General features: G+C 42.5%; 1 protein-coding gene across 13 annotated transcripts in view; it reads left to right on the top strand.

Moving 5' to 3' along the window:
• The window catches only part of LOC121325579 (chromodomain-helicase-DNA-binding protein 9-like), a 69,702-nt gene that overhangs the window by 23,298 nt on the left and 24,019 nt on the right, over positions 1 to 22,385 (top strand). For 9 of the 13 annotated variants that reach the window (XM_041268317.1, XM_041268311.1, XM_041268313.1 and 6 more), the window contains 15 exons: positions 4,730 to 5,112; positions 9,955 to 10,095; positions 13,276 to 13,375; positions 13,500 to 13,646; positions 14,016 to 14,084; positions 14,345 to 14,400; positions 14,672 to 14,789; positions 14,878 to 14,964; positions 15,526 to 15,663; positions 15,997 to 16,118; positions 16,430 to 16,673; positions 17,042 to 17,218; positions 17,953 to 18,096; positions 19,439 to 19,694; positions 21,131 to 21,341. In XM_041268317.1, coding sequence (XP_041124251.1) covers positions 4,730 to 5,112; positions 9,955 to 10,095; positions 13,276 to 13,375; positions 13,500 to 13,646; positions 14,016 to 14,084; positions 14,345 to 14,400; positions 14,672 to 14,789; positions 14,878 to 14,964; positions 15,526 to 15,663; positions 15,997 to 16,118; positions 16,430 to 16,673; positions 17,042 to 17,218; positions 17,953 to 18,096; positions 19,439 to 19,694; positions 21,131 to 21,341 — 2,393 coding nt within the window. Of the gene's footprint in view, positions 1 to 2,390; positions 2,525 to 2,820; positions 2,925 to 4,729; positions 5,113 to 9,954; positions 10,096 to 13,275; positions 13,376 to 13,499; positions 13,647 to 14,015; positions 14,085 to 14,344; positions 14,401 to 14,671; positions 14,790 to 14,877; positions 14,965 to 15,525; positions 15,664 to 15,996; positions 16,119 to 16,429; positions 16,674 to 17,041; positions 17,219 to 17,952; positions 18,097 to 19,438; positions 19,695 to 21,130; positions 21,342 to 22,385 lie in introns of those variants that run through there. The other 4 variants (XM_041268322.1, XM_041268321.1, XM_041268318.1 and 1 more) reach the window with 2 other exon arrangements.

The following is a 22,385-nucleotide window of genomic DNA, read 5'->3' as shown; positions in this document are numbered from 1 at the left end:
TCTTGAAAGGAACCCATTGAGAGAAGACTTTAAAGCATGCTACTTTGTATACCTCCAGGGATTTACTTTCATCCATTCATAGAAGTGTGATAGTACAGTCTGTATCTATGCTGTACATGTTAACAATAGGAGTGTTTTAAATTTTGCACATTGCAACAGAGTAAAGTGTTCACTATTACAAAACCTCTTACTAAACCTAGCTGCATTGTCTTCCGACGCTGTAGCTCTGGGTTGGCTGCATGGCGGGCCTGCAGAGTGAAAAGAAGCGGTCTACTGACAGCACACGTTTCGGAGGACAGCGTGTGTTTGTCTTCGCCGCTCCCGAATCAGCGTGGGGGTGGTAGCGGTGAGCTGAGCCTAAAATACAATTGGCTATTTCAAATTGGGAGAAAAACAGGATAAAATCAATTGGCGACTACTAAATAAAAAAATAAATAAATAAATAATGTTTAACAGCTAGGGGTGTGCCGATACATCGATACACATGATACATCGCAATACTTGACAGTACGATTATCGATCCAGTGACTGCTATTGTTTTATTTTGAATTTTTTATATGCATATAAACTTGATATAAAACCATGTTTGTGCATTAATTTGTGTCAACACTGTTAAGATTATTTATTCGTATGTATCCTAGCAGCCTCACATACCAAGTGTAGCTAAGGATGTTACGTCAAGCACACAGGAAGCTGACGGCAGGCGGATTATTAATGTTCTTAAACATCTCATCGAGCTATGGAGGGTGACACCGAAATTCATCCTGCTCCAGCCTGTTTAAAAGTGTGGATTCATTTTGGTTTTAGCTGCGTAAAGCACTCGCCTCAAGTTCTTGATAAGACTCGAGCTGTGTGTAAAATATGCAGTGCTTGAATCAAGTATTCAGGGAACACAACCAATCTGAGTTTTCACTTGAAACGCCATCAGATTGACGGCACACCATCACCACCGCAGTTACACACACAGCTATGGCAAAGGAAGTGTGACCACTCGTTATGCACAGCCTACAATAGAAAACAAAATTATCTGCAATATCCGTGCAAGCTAAAAACACAGTCCACAGTGCATTTTATTCGCAAGGTTTTGCGTCTCTACTGTACTGTGGAAAACGAAGATAAAAAATGATAAATACTTTGGAGCCAAGATACACTGCTTGTCGTTATATTACTGAAAATGCTGTTCCTGATTTATACCAGTGTGTTAAACGACAGATCATACAAGAGCTTTCTAGGGCAGAGAGGGTGGCGCTCACATGTGATAGCCAGACCTACGTGACAATTACCTGTCACCATGTATCCGCAGACTGGTCTCGAGCATCCTCCAGACAAGGGCTTTACTGGAAAGCTGTACCGGTGAGAACATTGCAGATCTGCTAAAATCAGATATCAACAAGAACCCCATAATATTGACCGATAATGCTTCCAATATGGTTCTTGCCGCTTGTGAAGCTAATATCACATTGTGTTTTGCTCGTACTTTGAATTTCACGTCTCAGCGTGCACTGAAAATACCTTCTCTAGCTTGCTTGCTGGGCAGAGTTAAGCGAATTGTAAGAAAAACCTCAATATATAACAGAATTATATTTGTTTGTTTTCAATAACTGTGAAAAATGATAAATTTATGACTTGCAGTGTTTGTATTCATTTTAAAGAAATATATTTTAAAGCGTAAACATAAAACAGCAAAGCAGTGTGTGAAGCTTTTTTGAACATTGTTATTGTTAACACTTGCACAAACAAATGGGACAATAGTTGTGTGTTTTTTTTTTTGTTTCATGCTTAATTTACTGTATCGTGATACGTATCGTATCGTGACCTTTGTATCGTGATACGTATCATATCGTGAATACACTGCCGATACCCAGCCCTATTAACAGCATTTCCAGGCATTTGCGTAAAAATCCAGTCCTTTGAGGGTTAAAAAGTAGAGAGCCTAATGGAATAGTAACTGGCAGCACCATCTGCTGGTCTGCTTCTGCAGAGAGCGAGAGTAAGAGAGGAGGAGGAGGAGGGGGGAGGGAAAGCGAGTCGGGATTTTAACGACATCTCTAATATTCATGCTGATGTATTTTGATGCTTTGTGCTTTTATTTTACTCTGCTTTGTTGGAGGCTGACTGGCTGTGCTGGCTGTTGAAGAGAGAGAGAGAGAGAGAGAGGTAGAGGAGCTGGGAAAAAAAAACAACACCACCAACAACACACAAAACCTTTGAGTGTTCAGAGGAGGAGTAGCTTACCTTACCCTGGGATGTGGAGAATCAATGAGAGGAGAGCGAGAGGGGAGCCTCGCTAGATCACAATGTGTGTTTACGGGCAGCCATACTCCTCCTTGCTGCTGCCGAGCTAAATAGGCCGTTTAGCAATCCTCTCCAAATGATTTCCTCTTGAGCAAAGCCTGGGGGGTGGGTTTGGAGAACACGAGAGAGAGAGAGAGAGAGAGGGAAAAAAAACTGGCAACAAAAAAAAGAGCAAGGCTTTGTTAAGATGACCGAAAAAATGTCTTCAGTGAAGAGGCCAAGAGGAAGGGTAAGTGAACTGCTGAGTGAGTGGGAGGAGGAGGAGGGGTTGTCGGGCTAAGAGGGTAATAGGATTGTATAACGTTCCATGCTACTGGCTGCGCTGCAGAGCTGGCCTCGCATCGCCATCTTGTGCTTGTTGCTGTTTTCTTCAGCCTCAGTAATTTTGTTTAGCTCCCAGGCCGAAAGGTGGCTTGCTGAGTGTGTTTTTTTTTTTTTTTTTTTCTCTCACTCCCTTCTCATTTCCTGACGTTGGCTCCCTTCAGCCTCCCTGTGCTGCAGTGGGTCTCTGTTGATGTGCTGTAACATTACTCACTCAAGCACACACAGGATCTGGCCCTGAGAATGTGTTTGGAAAATCCCAGTGGCTGTTTCCCTGGCTGTTACTGCTCTCTGCAGCTTATTTATGGGTGAGAAAATGGTAATAATCCCGGGCGTTTGTCTGTGAGTGTGAGCGTGAGTGTGTTTTCATTTTGTTTCGTTTCTATTTGATTGTTTCATGCAGTGGAATTTCTCTTTTTTTATTGTTTTTCAAGTTGAAGGCAAATAATTGTGGTGTTTAGTAGTAAGTGCTGTACTTGAAAACGGAGGTAGCAATACACTGGCCGTGTTTCGTTTCACAAGGTAGATTTCTGAATTGGTGGTTTAATTTCCTGTTGAATTATATTTATCACTAATATTTGTTTGATGATGTCAAGTCATGGCGAGTAACATTTTAATAATGTAGACCTGTGCAATACATCTGAAATATATTTCCTTAGTACACTGTGCATTTAAACATATGAGACTTAAATGAATTGTTTTATCTCCCTCTCTAAAAGGTATATAATTATATTAAGCAATGCTAGCTGTGGACACATTTGATCGTGGGATGTTCACATGGCTCACAAGTGCAAACAAGTAAATGCCGATCTTGTGTCCTGTGCAAGGCGATTCTTGAAAGCTCATTTGTCCGGTAGCATGTTGCGTTATTAATTGGCATTTTCCTGATGCATCCCCATTGCAACTGACACTTGCAGTGTAGCAAGAGGCGCTCGTCTGATTGCCGTATCAGTTAGGTGAAAAAATATTGATTACATTCATGATGTTGCATCCCGTCTGATCTCAGCTGTGAAAAAGGTGAATCAGACTTGCTATAGGTTTGCTAAAGCAGAAATAACATTTACACAGTCTGCTCGTATTGTATACAGTGCAGGTGTGTGTGCAGGTACTGTATATCATGGTTAGTGTAATTGTCGTTATCACAGGATTATAAAACCTTTGAGAGGGGGGTAGGGGGACAGTCTATCATATCTGTTATCTGGACCTATAATGTTACAATTCATATTTCCAATACTTGATTTACTGTTGAAGTGTTGAGACAGGCTGTGTGATTGATTGTTTAGTGCTTACCTTGCCTCTCCCAGTAATACTTTACTGTGACACAAGACTCCATTGAGTGTCGGAACTGCCCCAGATAATGAATCAGTACTTCTTTACTATGTGCAGCACTGCTCACCGTAATAATATTTATGAAGACAGCCCCCGGTAACTGCAGCCATTTTACATTTAAATGTTCCCCCAACATACCTACTGTGGTAGGTCTATATACTGTATGATTGAATTTCAACTACAAACAGCAGTTTGAGTGTTTTTTTTTCCGTGCAAATTGTTATTATTATTATAAAGGGAGAGCAGATCATTGCTCACTGCAGTCTTTCACTGACGCAGTCAGTTGCAGACCAGTAGATTACAAAATACATGTTAATGTAGCAAAAAAAAAGATCCTGCGTGGAACCTTTATCAAAGCGTCCCATCGTAAAAATCACAGCAAAGTGTAATAAAGCAATGTGAAAGCATGGTAAAGCATAGGCAAACCTTGGAAAGATGAGACTACAGTATAGTAAAAGCATGAGAACTGCAAACTTACCATGGTAAACTTGCATTAATAAGAGTGGTTATCAGTAACCTGAGGCGACTGTGATAGTACCCCTATCCCGGTTTAAAAATGAAATGTGGGGAAAAAATAACTTTATAGAAAGGATATTCTCATTTGTTGTAGACAACATACAGTAGTTCTATTCTTTTATTGAAAGTTGCCTTTGGAAAGTCAGGTTGGAAACTCATATGCGCCTCCGTAAGGTGAGGTCCATGTGAAATTTCCAGTCTTAAGTGGTAAACAGATTGAGAAACTCTTTCTGAAGTTTCTGTGCGTCTCTCCCTCTGTCTGTTGCAGCCCCCTTCCTCGAAGAACACTAATGGTTCAGGCTCCCAGTCTAAGCTGTACAGCCCCCAGGTGAGGAGCAGCCCAGTTCACTCTGAGAGGAGGCTGAAGAAGGCAGCAGCGGCGACGGCTGTGATGATGGAGGTCCTTGTGGAGGACAAGCAGGAGAAGGCCAACCGCATCATCTCGGAGGCCATCGCCAAGGCAAAGGAGCGCGGGGAGAAGAACATCCCGCGCGTCATGAGCCCCGAGAGCTTCCCCAGCTCCTCCAGCGAGGCCCGGCAGGAGCGCAAGGCGGCACGCCGGCTCAAATCCAAACCCAAACCCAAGGACAAGCTCTCCAAGAAGGCCAAGAGCGGCCCGTCCTCCAAATCCAAGCAGAAGACCAAGATCAGGTGAGTCAGGTGTGTCGGCACTTCTTTGCCAGCGAATGCCCGGTGAAAGCAGAGAACCTTTAGACACTACGAGTAAAGAGGAAAAGATATCTGTAGATGTTAGGAAAGATATGTGTAGATGTTAGGTCTTTTCTGTATTTTACCATTGCAGAAGTTACTGACTCAGACCACTCATGTAAGTCACAAACTCTTCTGATCTGTAGGCTGGGTATTGGTTGCTTATTATATTTAGCTGGCAAACCACCCAGTTACAGTAACCTGTTTGCACTAATAGTCCAGGGATGGAAAGAAGACTCCTATTGTATAGCAGTTTCACCCATTTCCAGGTTTTAATACAAGCTTGATTAGCCACAGCATGTATAGGTAACGAGCTCAGGTGCGTCTTATTAACCTCGGCAGAACCAAGAATGGATAAAAGTCCTATGCAATGTCTTATTTCCATCCCTGCAATTTACCTTGCTCTCGATTTTAGACCCAAATGTTGAAGCAGCTTTCTAATCATACCCCAGATTTTAAAGTTACTTGCGAGTTGGCGAGTCACACACTGACAGCAAGCCCCTGTTGTGTACAATACCACGCCTGCCATTTCAGATGATCAACGTCAGTAATATGCAGCCAATAACAATGGCCAGGAAACCACAAATGGTCTCATTTAAATCTAATGAAATGGTGATCAGGATTGGAGCCGGAGTGGATCCATTAGGAGCTGTGCACTGGTGGCTGGCCGGGTGCTTGAGAGCTGCGGAGGTGCTGCTGCTCAGCCCTGACTCTCCGTGTAGGGCGGGGTACACAATCCAGGCTTTTGCTCCAGGTAAATTAGTTAACTGACCCTCAGCAGGCTCAATTAAATCATGTAGGACCTGCTTTTAACAAAGACCTGGACTGGAATTAATCTAAAGTGAAGCTAGGCAATGCATACAGTATTGCTGCAGCATACTGCAGTTTTTAACATTAGTTTTTTTTGTTTGTTTGCAGAAAGTATCTGTAAAATGAACAATGTTTTATTTTTTAAGTCTTGCTGTCCTTCATATAGCCTGCTGTTCATTGTACATTATGGATTCAAAAGATTGTAGTTGATGAGAACAGGTAAAGCGATCTTGTGATATCCTTGTTTTTTGTTTAAATTAAATGGCTGTTGTGCACCACTTGCTGATAAGGTGCTCAGTGTTGTCAGATGTGCATTGTTTGTTTTGCACCAGATTGTGTCTGAGAGTACCGTTGCTGTTCTGTAGAAGCACAGGCCTGGTTTGTTTAGGATCTGTGTGGATCTGGGGGGTAGTGGGGGTTGGGTGCTGGAGAATTGCTGTCTGATGCAGGATTCCTGAACTGTTTGCAGTGCTTGGAGGGGATGCCAAAGCAGGAAGGGGCGGCTGCTGCTGATTTAGAGGAGAAAACACAATGGTGGATAATATTGTCTGTCTAGTTATGATGAATAATTTTTCTGTGTCTGTGCCTGTAAACGGTGTTAACTAGAACAGGGTTAATTGCTTTTTGTTCAGTGATGCATCTGGGGGGAAAACAAAAAACAAAAAAACATCATAATAATTTAAAATGTGAAAAGCTGTTTTACTGTAATTGTTTTCTTTCAAGTGCAGAAGGTTGTAACACAGATGTGATATTGTGACTACCATTTTTTTGTGGTTAGTTGATAAATGTGTTTGTTTTTCTAAGCCTCTTTCCTGAAAATGCAATAACAGCAGCGTTTGAAAAATGGATTGCATAGAGCTTGTACTCTTAATTTTGAATAATGAATCTGCTGTCCGGGATGACAGATATTTTAATATTCTTGCTGTAATGTACATTAGACACTGCTGAGGCCTGATGACACACTTCATAATCCCATTGCACAACCTCCTGAAGAATGCATTGTGGCTAAACATTCTGAGGGTTTGAGATTTCATTAGCTGAAATGAAAGAAAAGAGGTGTACAGCTGTCAATCAGTGTAATATTATAATAATAATCATTGTTTTTATATAGCGCCTTTCATAGTGGACCACCATCAGAAAGTGCTTTACAAGATACAAGACAAGGGTTTGTGAAGAGTCACTTACAAGAACGTCTCACCCGAAAGACGGAGCACAAGGAGGCTAAATGAGTTGTCACACTGTGGCTGAGGTGGGATTTGAACCGGGTACCTCCTGGTTACAAGCCCGTTTCTTTAAGCACTGGACCACACAGCCTGTGACCTCAGTACATTTGTGAATTGCATTATGGAATAGTGAAGTGTAGAGGGAGCACTGTCATGCCCTAGCAGGACCATACAGTAGGTGGAATTGGAAGTTTAGTGTCATAGATTGGGTGTGAAATACCCCTTCATGTCCTCCGTAGAGGAGGTCCCCAGCAGCAAAGGGGCCAGTGTGAATGAAACAAACATTTATTTTAAATTGTATTACTATATGCCCCAGCTACAGAAACTGAGCTGGACTGCTGGTTTCGCTCAGACGCCGATTAGCACGAGACTTAGACTGACATTTGTTATTCCAAGATCTTAATATGTAAAGAAGAAAGTTTGTCTGTCTATTATGCATTTGGGCCCCACAGGAGCCAGTACAGCCAAACTCTGCACGGCCTCCTCTTTCATCCAGGAGAAGGTCGAGGGCTGTGTCTGGATCCAAAATTTTGACCCCCAGGGTACTTTATTTAGTAACCCCATTGCTGGATCACTACAGCAGCCATGCATCTCAAGTTAAAGAAACGCACAAAACCAAAAAATAAAAAAGAATACACGTTTTTTAAATAATTTTAAAATGGCAAAAACCAAAAAAAATAAAGTTTAAAAAAAATAGAAAGGGGTTTGAGCGCACTGTGCGACACCCAAGACCGGTAACTTATAGGAAACCGCAAGGCTACCGTTCCCCAATTTGTCATGCTTGAAATATTGAAATACTGAATTTCCCTGGGCAACGGCGGGTACTTCAGCCAGTTAGTGATAATTGGGGTCTGCGAAACCAACCGTTTTTTATTTGTTGGGTGATGTGCGATAGTTACTGGGAACTAGTGTGTGTGTGTCTGTCTGTCTGTCTGTGTGTGTGTGTGTGTGTGTCTGTCTGTCTGTGAGTGTTATGGCTCACGTCAGTGAAATATGAATCAAAATGAACCTCTTAACAGCCTCTGTGTTTTGTCTAGTATTAGAGCATTAATGTAGCTGTGGCTTCAACATTCTCAAGAAAGGATTATTTTGTTGAAAGCTTGGTGGTGAGTGAATGACTGCAGATTGGATTATGTTGTGAAGAGAAGTGAAGGTGCAGGAGTTAAAATTGTTGCGGCTTTATATTAAAAGGAGAAAAGAAATATGTAGCTCAGATTATTCATGAAATATTTGTTTGCTGCATCTGTTCTGCTGCAGAGGTATTAACCTTTCCCCTAGATTTATTACTGTACCTTCCTCTCTCTCTCTCTCTCTCTCTCTCTCTCTCTCTCTCTCTCTCTCTCTCCCCCTCCCTCTGTCCTCTCTCTCTCCCTGCCTTTCTGTCCTCTCCCTCCCGTTCTGTTCTCTCTCTCTCTCCCCCCGTTCTGTTCTCTCTCCCCCTTTCTGTCCTCTCTCTCGCGCTCTCCCTCTCCCTCCCTCTCTCTTGCTCCCCCTCTCCCTCCCTTTCTCTCCCATGCGCACACACCTCTTCTGTATGCATGCTTTATGTTCCATTTTTAGAGGAGAGAAGCAGAAAGAAACATTTATCTGTATCCCAGAAATGATGTTTTATTAATGTCAGGCGTTTGGTAGTACATTGTAAAACTGAGTGTTGTTTTGTTTTTTTTTCCATAAAGAATACCGCAATGTTTTCTGTGCGTGATGACTAGCCGCCGATTGCAGTGTTAACTGCAGAAGCTACATGCATTGTGATGTCCTCTGCAGTACATTGATACAGCAGAAATCTTCTCCTTGATCTCCAGTATTTAGACTATAAACCACATTCTTAAAGAAGTGGATATCCCATCTGCACAGGGTATCAGCAGTGAGCCTCCTTGTTCTGGGTGATATATTGTGAACTCTCAAATTCCAGTGCACAGAGTATCAGCAGAGGTTCATGTTGAACCTTGTATCCTGGTAAAAGCCTCGTCTGGTTTTCATTGCAATGTTTCAGTGTAGCATGGTGACAGTGTAGACTGTGATGCATTAGTGTCGTCTGCATCTCATTGTTTTAGATTATACTGCATGCTTTTGGTTTGGTTCCTGTTTTTTCTGATTCATGTTCCCATTGCATTCCAGGAGCAGCTTGTAAAATAACATTCCAGTCTGACTGTCCTCATTGCACAGAGTGTTCTGCGTGACTTGCCCTTATGGCATGTTGAATACTTTATTAAAAAATAAAAGCAAACAAGACTGTGACTGCTTCAAGCTGCTGGATGGAAGTATAACTGCAGAACAGCCCCCCAAACGATCATCAGCCACAGGAGGACAATGCTGTGTGGCAAAGACTTCTTTTAATCTAAAAATGCTCTTACAGGATAACTCCCAGTCACGCTGGCCACCCACAGAGATGACCTTGTCAAGTGAACTCATCTTGGATTGGAAACAGGATCCAGCCTGTAGTTTTGCTAGCGTGTATTGAGTTTTTGCTTGTTCTGTATTTTTAAAATCGTGAATGTGATTTCTAAACGTGAATTTATATGTGTGTGTGTGTGTGTGTGTGTGTGTGTGTGTGTGTGTGTGTGTGTGTGTGTGTGTGTGTATATATATATATAAACAGGTGAACAGTGGTTATCAAGAGAATGCCTTTTTTATATATAATATATATATTTATAAGGGCATTAACATTGATTTTAGCATAGCACTGCCCCTCCCCCTTGTGTTGCTCCCTTTGCCTCTGTCAGGACTCACCAAACCCCCCCCTGTCTTTTAGCTCCCCCTACTCGAAGAGGGACAGCAGCAGCAGCAGCAGCAAGCTTCCCCACTGCCGCAGCCTGTCGGTGAGCGGCGCTGGTACGATGACCCCCAAGCCTACAGTATTGAGACCCATAAACTCAACGAGCTCCCTGCACAAGTAAGCATCAACGTACAGGAGTGAGGCACAGCGCCGACTGGGGTCCCTGTGTTGAATGTTCATTTATTGATGTGAAATTTCCAATGTGTCCCAACAGTACATACTGTAAATAATGCAGCACTGCCTCTCTTTTATATATCAATATGTCTGCAGAATTCATTTTTGTTTAGTATTTGCAGCGTGTCTGGATAAATCGCCATAGCCTGCTATGAAGGCTCCTCAATTAAGTGTCCTGTTGTACTCTTGCAAGTCTCATTTACACTGTAGTTCCACTTTGACAAAAGACGAGGTCGCAGATATTGGTGGGAGCATGCATGAACCAGAGATGTCAGTTCAATTGCATTCTTGATGTTGAGTCAAAACGATCATGTTTGACATGCATTCATTCTGTACATTTTTTTTGTGTGATTTTTGTGGGGGTTTTTTGCAAGCAAAGGGCTCCAATTCTGTTTGTTTTACAAACGTGGATAACTTGCTGTAGACTTGCAGTGTAGGGGCACTCTCGTGGATGTGACTTCCTGCATGAGGAAGGTATACTGTGGCAGACTGTGATCAAGATCATAGGAAACAATGTCCCTTCCTCAAAACAGCAATGACACAGCCCTAAAAATATCCTGAAATAACTGATATAAATAAGTTCAATTAAGGACTTTTCCCTTTTAAAGCCGCCATGCAGCTATTTTCTGGCTCTTCACTGCAAGGCATGGAAACTGCAACAAGAACGGCATGCAGCCAGAGAATAACGAGATGTGATTCCAGTGTGGCCTGCTTGAAAAGAAAGCGTGCAAATGAGACAGTGTGATGAGTTGAGGGGGAGATTCACAATCAAAACAATGTGCTGGCGCTCTTCCAGAAGTCTGACTGGTTCAATCCGGCTCCAATAAAGAGAGGCGCCCTGGATAGATAGCTGTGATGTCAGCACTCTCAGTACTGGAGCTTGCTGCTCACGCACACGCTCGCACTCCACAGCTGCCTCGTGTGTCAGATTGCAAACCTGTCACATCAGCTGCTTAATAAAGGCTACAAAGTCTGTCTGCTGGTATGTCATGCAAGACATTGTTCCTTTTATACTCTGTAGCGCTTTTCATGTCGAACATCCCAGGACGCTTTATAGTAGAAACTAAAACCAATAACGCCATTGGCCAATCAATCCAGCACAAAAATAAGCCAACGCAAACAAATATGTTTTTAAATTTAATTTTGAAGGATTAGACTGTGCCAGCATTCCTGGTGTTCCTTGGGAGGGGAGCTCCAAAGGCAATGACCATAACAAAATCAAAGGCCCTTGCTCCAATCTGATTGTTAGACGGTTTCTAGGAACTTCCAAATGCATTCACTCATCTCAAGGTGCGGCTGTGTGGCAAGAATGTTTCTGGCAAGTGCTCAATTGTAGCTCGGTACAGTCAGTATAACAGAGGCGTATTCTGTACTGTAGTGTGGAGTTCATGAGGGAGGGCAGGCTGAACTTTTGTCTGCTTGCCAGGGGAAGATTTACAGCAGGAAGCTCTCTAGTTTGCAGGCTGGGATATCCCGTCATGCAGATCAGAGACCAGGGCTTGAAGTGCTTTTAACTGAGAGAGAGAGATCGTGCAGTGAGATCAGGACCTCCCTGCTTGTTGGCACAGCGTTCCCAAGAATGCAAGCCAGCTCCCAGACTCCAGTGTGAGCCTTACTAGACGAGTAGCATGTCATTTCCAAGTGAAACCCTGTCAAGTGTCAGCATGTCTCACTGATTCAAGGTGCAGGAGGAGCTTTGCTTTCTTACTCAGTATTGTTCATCACAGAGCCAGCTGCGATTGCTATGAGAGTCGACTTTCAGGGGACAGACCAGTTAGAAATCACTGTTAGCAGAGCATATGGTGTTCCGAGTTTGGTTTCTACTCGTTATTCATAATTTGCTCTGTGTGCTACAGTACTGTAGATGCACTGTGCACCTAGACTGTCTCATAAGAAGTTTAAAAAACAACGTGTTGCATAAAAGGCTTAAGAGAATGTGTGTGTGTGTGTGTGTGTGTGTGTGTGTGTGTGTGTGTGTGTGTGTGTGTGTGTATATATAGTATATATAGATATATATAGATAATATATATATATATAGATAATAAATATATATATATAAATTAAATACTGACATGTCACAAAAGAGCAATGTCAAAGATAAACTGAAGTCTTGTCACTTAGTGACTTGCCAGAACGGTCTGTACACATATGATTTGATAAATGTCAGTTATGGTCGTCTCGGTGTACATAAAAAAACCAACAAACACTGGATTGGTGCTTAACAGCGAATTAATAGCTTTTAAAAAAAAAAAAAAACAAACAAACAAACAAAAAAATGTGTGTATATATATATATATATATGTGTGTGTGTGTGTGTGTGTGTGTGTGTGTGTGTATATATATATATATATATATATATATATATATATATATATATATATATATATATATATATATATATATATATATATATATATATATATATATATATATATATATATATATATATATATATATGTGTGTGTGTGTGTGTGTGTGTGTGTGTGTGTGTGTGTGTGTGTGTATATATATATATATATATATATATATATATATATATATAAACAAAAACAAAATTCTTCTTTTCTAACCCCTCAAAGACATTGCTGCAGGCACTTCCCACTCTGACCTGAATTGTTTATCTTTCAGTTGCAGTTGTGCATGCGTGTCTCTTGTTTCTCTTTTGGTTATAGTTTTGCATGCATATCTCTTCTCCCACCTTCTACATTGCTCTGCAGTGCCGGCTGATTGATGTTCTGGCTCTTGTTGTGGTTTTAGTGATATCATTGAGAACTTGCACAGTCCAGACAAGCAAACCATGGAGCCAGCTTCAAGCAGACACACACTGGCCCGTGTGGAGGTTGTTCTAGAAGAGTGATATTAATGGGGAGTGGGTGGGTGCTGAATCAGGGGATTGAGCAGAGAGGATCCTTCTCGGATTGTACAGCTTGTTTTACATCATGCACCACTACACAGTTACAGTAGACACCGAATGGTGGTGGGCATGCTTTCAGTAAATATCCCACATTTAATCCGGCATAATCTTGGCTTGTATTCTGACCATGCATTTTTTTCTTTCTTTTGTTACCTTTTTTTTTTTTTTTTTTTTTTGATTAATTTTATTACATTTATTTCTTTCTACAGAAAAATTGTTATCAAATTTGGTAAGAAGAAGAGGAAGAGCGAGTCCTCGGATGAAGCGTCGGACAGCGAGCCGACCCCGCGGCGCTTCTCAAAGGACTCGGTGAGGGAGCGCTTAGATACCTGCATTTCTGTACTCTTGACTTGCTGTAGTACGTCCAGCAGTAACATGCTTTTTGGTTCAGTATTTGCTCTAGTAAAACTGTGATCATTCATTTGTTATGCAGAAGAGACGATCTAATCGGCAAGTGAAAAGAAAAAAATATGCAGAAGAGGGAGAGTGCAAGATATCAGATGAGGAGAAGAAAGTGACGTTGAAAGTGAAGAGGACCGGCCCTGCACCCCGCAAGGACCACGCTCTGCAGCTGTTCGTGGTGAGAAACATCACCTTCCCTTCTGGGCTCTGAGCCTCGCCGGCTTTGCAAAGCTGTCCATGCAGTATTTATAAATGCAATTGGTCCATGCAGCAGGAACATGTGCTGTTCTTGGGGGAAGACATCATCTGGTTTATTTTGGTACAGTGCTGTGGAATACCTCTGTGCCTGTAAGGAACCGAGCAAAAATGGTGGTAGCACAGAGATAGTCCTAATGGAGGCAGATCTTCAGATGGGCTCCCAATTGAAAGAGACTGCTGGGGAGAGGGAAGGCTCTAATGGTGTGCATCGGGGGAGTGTGCTTGATTGCTGCTTTAACTGAATTTATAAATGGATTAATTTCTAAAGTGATTGTTCCATGTTCTTTAGGAGAACCCCAGTGAAGAAGATGCAGCGGTCGTTGATAAAATCATGTCTTCGAGGAGAGTGAAAAAAGAGGTAAGAAGCACTTAGAATGAATGCATGAAAAAAACTAAATCAAATGACTGTAGCTTTTTAATAATTTAGCGTAGCAGCGAGACCTGTGTGTCAGCTTGGTTCAGACTTGGGCGCTGGTATGATTACCCACCCGAGTCCTGTTCTGCCTGTGAATTGATGGATTGAGAGAGTGGTGGTTGATCTGTAGTATTAAGAGCACTGTATATCTTCAGACTGAGGGCTTGAAGGATGTCTACAATAATCATACTGCTCTATTTCAGGTCACGCCAGGAGTGATGGCTGAAGTTGAAGAGTTCTATGTAAAATACAAAAACTAGTAAGAATTCTGTTTGGTTTATTTATTTTTTTTTTTAATTGATGAGCTGGTCTATTTCATTGATAAGAGTGAAACAAAATGGTTTCATCTGCAGAGATTTGGGGGAGGTTTGTCTTTTGGGAATGTTACGGCATGTGTACATGGTAGGGGTAACGGTCTTATAGAGAAATCCATTTTTTTGTTGCTGTTATTTAAGCATAACTTTAAAAAAAAACTGTTTTCCCTCTGTATTCTTATAATTTAACCTCCTGTTTGTCTTTCTGTATTCCAGCTCCTATTTGCATTGTGAATGGGCCACAGAACAACAGCTCTTAAAGGACAAGAGGATTCATCTGAAGATTAAACGATTCAAGATTAAACAAATGCAGAGGGCCCACTTCTTTGCTGATGTAAGCCATGTAACAGAGCTGTGTGTTCCCATTAATCAGCCACATCTCCACACCGCACACAGCTCATTGTCCTTCCTTTCCATTGTAGATGGAGGAGGATCCCTTCAACCCAGACTACGTTGAGGTAGATAGAGTGCTAGACGTCTCCTACTGTAAGGACAAGGACACAGGCGAGGTAAGGACTTTATCTCCTGTCTTTTTGTGCATGCTAGGATTCTGCATTTAATATAAAATGTGTCCGCTCAGGATGATCAACCGCTGCTTCTTGGTAAGTAACCCAACCCCAATTTCTCACTGAGAAACCAGAAGACCCATTATGACAGATTCTGATCACTGATTATTGCAGAGCCCTGGACAGCACAGTCTCCAAGTCCTGCAGATATTCTGTTTTGTAGGTCAGGTTCTCCTGCAGGGCTCTCACGGATTGCATGCTTTATTGTGCTTGAAAGAAGGTACGTGTTGAAAGGGCTGTGCTGCTATTTTGGACCCAGACCTCCATGCAGTTCACTTATATGCACAGTCATACTGTACTTTGTGAAAAGGTAGATGTGTAAATGAATTGAAAGCCAGTATTTCAGTGAGTGACCTACCTAGTGAATTCTCCTGATTCACTGTGAAGTTGGCATTGAACAAACGGTTCCCTCTTAAGTTCTCTTACCGTAAAATAATAAATCTGCAGCATTTTGGTGGTGATGATAAAAATGTAATTTGTGTTTTTATTTATTGTCTCATGCAGCCTTTGATTTATTACCTGGTGAAGTGGAGCTCGCTGCCTTATGAAGACAGCACTTGGGAGCTGAAGGAAGACGTTGACCAGTCTAAAATCGAGGAGTTTGAACGACTGCAGGCAGCCAGAGCAGACCCTCGAAGAAGGGTAGGATCCCTCTCTCCACACACTCTCCACACTGGTCTCTCTATACAAAGCCAGCGATGCTTGTGTGTGTTTTTCGTGATTACGCATACAACCTCAAACCCAGCTGTATTTTATAAGTTTCAGCCTGTGTGGTCCTGCTGATTTTTAATTTTATATTTTTTTTAAATCTGTGTAATTAATGTAATCTGTTTTAACTTATGTTGTTTCCAATATGTTCCTGTCCTGCTTTGTTTGTGCTTGTGTTTAATACCTAATTTATCGCTATGTATATCAATGAGTAAGGTTGTATATTTTTCGGGTCTTTATGCCTCTGTGTTAATGCTCTGTAAACAGGAGCGACCTCCAGCCAACATGTGGAAGAAAAGAGAGGAATCCAGGGAGTATCAAAACGGAAACCAGCTCAGGGACTACCAGCTTGAAGGAGTGAACTGGCTTCTCTTCAACTGGTACAACAGGTGGGTGTCAGTCCCAAATCCAGCCAGGGTCGCGATCGATTCCCTCTTAAATTCCAATTCCTTTTTTAAATCCACTCCAATTCCAAGGACTGATTAAAAGGGAATGTGAATTGGAATTGGGAATTGATTTTAAAAAAGGAATTGGAATTGAAACAATTGCATAACAAGGGTAGATTCAACCGGTGTCATGGTAGAATACTGTGAATCTGCACTTATACTGCAAGAACATGAGGGCAGATAAAGGGGGAAAGCTATTTATTTTTTATTTGTATTTTTATCCATCCCCGCCAATCCCCACCCCCCACTCAAAGACGAAACTGTATTCTTGCTGACGAAATGGGCCTCGGCAAGACCATCCAGTCCATCACATTCCTTGAAGAAATCTACCTGACGGGAATCCGGGGGCCCTTCCTGATCATCGCCCCCCTGTCCACCATCGCAAACTGGGAGCGGGAGTTCAGGACCTGGACCCACCTCAACGTTATCGTCTACCACGGCAGCATGATCAGCCGGCAGATGCTGCAGCAGTACGAGATGTACTGCAGGGATTCCCAGGTACCAGCCTTGTACCGAGTACTGAGTAGAGATCCCTCCAAATCCATTGCGATCCATTGCTATTCCAAATAGAAGAGTGCTCCTAGACACAAACTTAAAGACAAAGCCTGCCTTCTACAGGATTGTTGGACAGGAGCAGACAGACTTCATTGTACAGCTTGAGTATGAGGAGAACCCAGCTCAGCTCTCCTCACTCAAATAGCCATGGGGATGATTGTTGTTATCATCAGCAGTAGTAATACTAGCAGCAATAATAATACTTTATTTAGCATTTGTTTTCAGTGTCTGTTATTAAGTAATAGCTCAGGGTGAGGATCCTGATCTCTGGTTCACTCCCGTCGTTCTTCCTTCTCTGTTTTCATCTCCAGGGCCGTGTGGTTCGTGGAGCGTACAAGTTCCAGGCCATCATCACCACGTTCGAGATGATCCTCGGGGGCTCCCCGGAGCTGAACGCCATCGAGTGGCGCTGCGTGATCATCGACGAGGCTCACAGGCTGAAGAACAAGAACTGCAAATTACTGGAGGGGTTCAAGCTCATGAATCTGGTATGAGAAGGCTATTAACAGTGTGTGTTTAAATCGCTGTCATATTGACTTGTGGGACTGCGATATCAAAGAGATCAAAATGTATTTGATAGATTTCGTTTCATGAGAAACTTGATAGTTTTTTGTTTTTTTTTATGATCAAAGGAAATGTGTCCCAAGAACCTAGAGAGACATTCTTAGTAGGACTGAAGTCATTGTATTTTGTGTCTTGCTCTTGTACTGTAATTCTTGATATGTATTTTTTGTAACTGTAAGTCGCTCTGGGTAAGGGTGCCTGCTAAGAAATAAATAATAATAATAATAATAATAATAATAATAATAATAATAATAATAAATAATAATTCTGTAGAGTATATTTTTCTGCCCTGTCTTCAATGTGGAAATAAGTTTAGTTTCCTATTCTTATATCAGTGGGTGATAGTGTGAAGGGTCTGTTCATACTGAAGAGGATGAGTGTGTGCTGATTTTGACTAAATTAGACAGTAACCTTGCAGAGGTGTGAGTGACACTCGTTACAGCAGGTCATGTACTTGAGGGAAAATTAAGATTAGAACATTTTCTGGAAGTTTATCAGCACACACATCACTTCTAGATGAAACGTTTGTTGTAATTTAACTTGTTACGTTTTTTTTAGATTTTCTAAACTGAGTGTTTTAATGGTTCTGGATGAAAGCCACATCTTCACACGGTGTACCTTTCCCTTCCCTGCCCTCCCCTGCCCTGCCCTGATCCAGGAGCACAAGGTGCTGCTAACAGGAACCCCGCTGCAGAACACAGTGGAGGAGCTCTTCAGCTTGCTGCACTTCCTCGAGCCATCCCACTTCCCCTCCGAATCCACCTTCATGCAGGAATTCGGAGACCTCAAGACCGAGGAACAGGTACTGCAGGAATCTGCTGCCGAGCAGTTCTGGGTGGTTAGACTCTCTCTTCTATACTATGCTTCCCTTGTCCGCTGAGCAGACTCCTGGAGAATGCTCCTGCAAGACACAGGAACTGCGTTTAACGCACCCCAGCATGCAGCTGCACACTGGCAGAGCCAAGTGTTTGCGGATCTTGTAAGAAGATTTTTGAGAGGAAATTCTATAAAAAAGGGAGTCTGGTAACAAGCGGCCCTTTTTTCATTGTTTTGTATGTTTGTAGAGTGATTTTTATGTTGATAAATGTATACAATCAGGGAGTTGCTTACAGTGTGCTTCACATTTGCTATGCAAGTAACCCAGATATTGTTACTGTAATTAATCACAGCTGGGGATACAGCAGTGGCATAGCGCTTTAGAGATCCGTTTATTAAAAGTCAGTGTGTAGAGGCTGTCAGTCTGCCTGATATTATGTGAATGTCACAGTTATATTATTAAATGCATCTAGAGAACTGCTTATTGATTGAACCTGAATCTTTTAATCAACATATTATACCTGCATTAACACACTTCGTAAGCTTTATGATTTTGAAAGGTTCTCCACATGATGAATGGTTTTTGCCTGATACATTGATACCGTTTCATGCAGACATTATAAATGCGTAGAGCTCATTCTTTAGTTATTGTTGCTCGTTCGTGCTTTTTAACTCTCAATATACAGTTATTACTTTTGTCTAGTAATTAAGTGAAGCATCTCATCAATGCAGGATTATTTTATTTAGTTTGTATTTAGTGTTGACTGGGAGATGCAGCTGTTTGTAGAGAGCCTCATAATGTCATGAATGATATTGCTGTGAGAACACTGTATATTTCTGTCTGGTTGTTTGTTTGAACTCAGTCAGAGAGGTGGCAGGATTCCCATGCTGCAGAGTTCAAACGGGACCCTGGCCAGCACAGAACATCCCGTACATAGCCTGGAGACACTGTGCAGATTCGGATCTGCTGCCTGGAGACTTCTCCTTGATCTGAGAACAGTCTTGCATTCCGAAGTTGTCATTTTTGCATGTGTACAGGGATGTGTAAAACCAGGAGTGGATCAGTTGGGCTCCCTGGTGTGCATTCATGTCTGTGTTCCAAGGTGTTTTGTGAGGACATCACCCATGCCTCTTCAGTCCTGCACTGCTGTTACATATATTTCTCACGAGTACCTGTCATTTCATGTTCCCGTAGCAGTCTGCAAGCTCCAGACACCTTGGCGTTGGTGCCTTCTGGGACTTGCTGTCTTTCTTACTGCCAAGCGTGGGAATTGCTTTCCAAGAGCTTGCTTTTCTTTTATCTCTCATCGTGCTTCTCCCATCTGCAGGTCCAGAAGCTCCAGGCCATCCTGAAGCCCATGATGCTGCGGCGACTAAAGGAGGACGTGGAGAAGAAGCTGGCTCCCAAGCAGGAGACCATCATCGAGGTGGAGCTCACCAACATCCAGAAGAAGTACTACCGAGCCATCCTGGAGAAGAACTTCTCCTTCTTGTCGAAAGGCGTGGGCCAGGCCAACGTCCCAAACCTGTTGAACACCATGATGGAGCTGAGGAAGTGCTGCAACCACCCCTACCTTATCAAAGGTACCGGCTTCAGCACGGAGCATGGCAGCTCAACCTGGGAGTGCCGGGGGGCAGCTGCGTGAACACTGTAGTAATTCAGTTTACGTGTAACGCTTAGGGATCTGTTTTCCTTTAACCCAAGTAGGTACAAAGGACATGTGAGTCGCACAAATAAAATGATGCTAGCTTTCTTATTTTCACAGTGAAGTGAATAAAACAGGGTTTAAACTTTACTGAGGTTGGATCTGGTCACCACATTGTCAGTTTCCTCCCTTGTGATACTTGAGTTATTCTCAAATATATTTTAAGAAGAAACCATTTGAGCAACAAGCGCTCGATTCGTTGTGTAACTTAAGGGGTTTAACACAGTATTGACTTCAAAGTGTAGAGCTGTTTTGTGCAGCACCCTTTAACTCCAGGAACACTGTAGGGAAGAACTAAGTTGAAATTTTACTGAAGGTCTTAAGATGCAACTAGCCCCAGCAGACGGCCTTTACCTACAGCTATGACCAAAAGTATAGCCTCACCCTATAGCATTAACAAATTTTGCTGCTTAAAGTCGAATGAAACCTGTTGAATAATGTTACTTTAACATATTGAATTACATACCACTTTGTAGTTTTCCATGTACTTTTAACATAAAACTGTCAAATTTAAACATGTGACGTTTCGAAATGTAACACTATTGTGGCTTCGGTCAACTTTTTGCGATACCACTTTGTAGTTTTCTTTGATTTACATGAGAGAGAGATATATTTTTTTTATTTTAATGATGATTCAGTCCTAAAATTTTAGGTGATTCTAAATTTTTGTCCATAGCAGTATATTGATCAGATTCTGTACTTCTCTATATTTTCATCACAAAACAACACATTAATTTGATGTTAACTGTGATTGTGGGTGCTTCATACACCAGTGATGTACCAGCGTTCAGCACTAAGAGGCAAAGCATTCCCAGTGCTGACTCACGAGCCTTTCAGGGCACGGTTTCATATCACAGAAACAGGTCTGATGACTAAAGCCTGCAATTGAATTGTCGAGATGCAGATCCCAGACGATAGAGAAGCTGTGCCCTGCATTGCCGTCAATCACTCTGTGCTCTGAGTCAGTTAGTGTCACGCACAGCCCAGGGAGGGGCTGGGCTTCCAGAGCGTTGACATCAAATAAATAAACAGCTGACTCGCAGTTACGCTCTAAAGATATGTATGTTTAAGGGGCTCCGAAGACTCATTTATAATCACTTAGGGGCTATTTTGAGCCTTATGAGCAGGGCTTTCTACCAGGAGTTTGTAGTGCAGAATGAGAAGTGCAAGGTACCAGTCTTTAGCAATGCTTTAACATTACTCCTTTTCAAACACCCTATAATAAGGCATTAAAATGTGTTATCATTACTATAGTTTTTAGGATTTGTTAAGGTCTCCAATTTAAATGCTTTCGCACTATTCTGTGATCCGCAGGGGCGGAGGAGAAAATCCTGGAAGATTTCCGTGAGACATACAGCCCGGCTTCCCTGAACTTCCACCTGCAGGCAATGATCCAGTCCGCAGGGAAGCTGGTCCTCATCGACAAGCTGCTTCCCAAGATGAAGGCCGGAGGGCACAAGGTGCTCATCTTCTCCCAGATGGTGCGCTGCCTGGACATCCTGGAGGACTACCTCATCCAGAGGAGGTAAAGAGCCGCGCGGCTGCTCTCCGCAGAATCCAAGCGATCCCTGATTGAGTTTACCATAGCAAAAGCAGAGCAAAGTGTACTAAATCATGGTAAAGCATAGGTAAGCATTTTAACCACAGAGAGGTGTGGTAAAGCACATTAAGAAACATGGTAAATGCATAGTATAAACATGGGACAAGCATGGGAAAACTGGAAAATTTACCATGCAGATTTACAGTGGTAAGCTTTTTTTAAGGGCTTGCTAGAGGCTGCAGCAAGAGTATCAGAGTGCCTAAGGCAGTTGAGTTTTTAATGCTAATAAGGCAGAGGTGGTTCTTCCAAGTACAATGCATGGCACTGTTTAATTGGATGTTTAAATCAATGTGTTTAAGTCAAAAACAGGGCCGTTGCCTGCTGCTGCTGAAGCTGTATTGTGCTGCTGCTGAAGCTGTATTGTGCTGCTGCTGCGGAAGCTGTATTGTGCTGCTGCTGCTGAAGCTGTATTGTGCTGCTGCTGCTGAAGCTGTATTGTGCTGCTGCTGCTGAAGCTGTATTGTGCTGCTGCTGCTGAAGCTGTATTGTGCTGCTGCTGCTGAAGCTGTATTGTGCTGCTGCTGCTGAAGCTGTATTGTGCTGCTGCTGCTGAAGCTGTATTGTGCTGCTGCTGCTGAAGCTGTATTGTGCTGCTGCTGCTGAAGCTGTATTGTGCTGCTGCTGCTGAAGCTGTATTGTGCTGCTGCTGCTGAAGCTGTATTGTGCTGCTGCTGAAGCTGTATTGTGCTGCTGCTGCTGAAGCTGTATTGTGCTGCTGCTGCTGAAGCTGTATTGTGCTGCTGCTGCTGAAGCTGTATTGTGCTGCTGCTGCTGAAGCTGTATTGTGCTGCTGCTGCTGAAGCTGTATTGTGCTGCTGCTGCTGAAGCTGTATTGTGCTGCTGCTGCTGAAGCTGTATTGTGCTGCTGCTGCTGAAGCTGTATTGTGCTGCTGCTGCTGAAGCTGTATTGTGCTGGCTGCTGCTGAAGCTGTATTGTGCTGGTGCTGCTGAAGCTGTATTGTGCTGGTG

This window comes from Polyodon spathula, chromosome 13, assembly GCF_017654505.1.
Source record: "Polyodon spathula isolate WHYD16114869_AA chromosome 13, ASM1765450v1, whole genome shotgun sequence".
Lineage (NCBI taxonomy): Eukaryota > Metazoa > Chordata > Actinopteri > Acipenseriformes > Polyodontidae > Polyodon > Polyodon spathula.
This window is presented reverse-complemented; position numbering and strand designations above follow the sequence as displayed.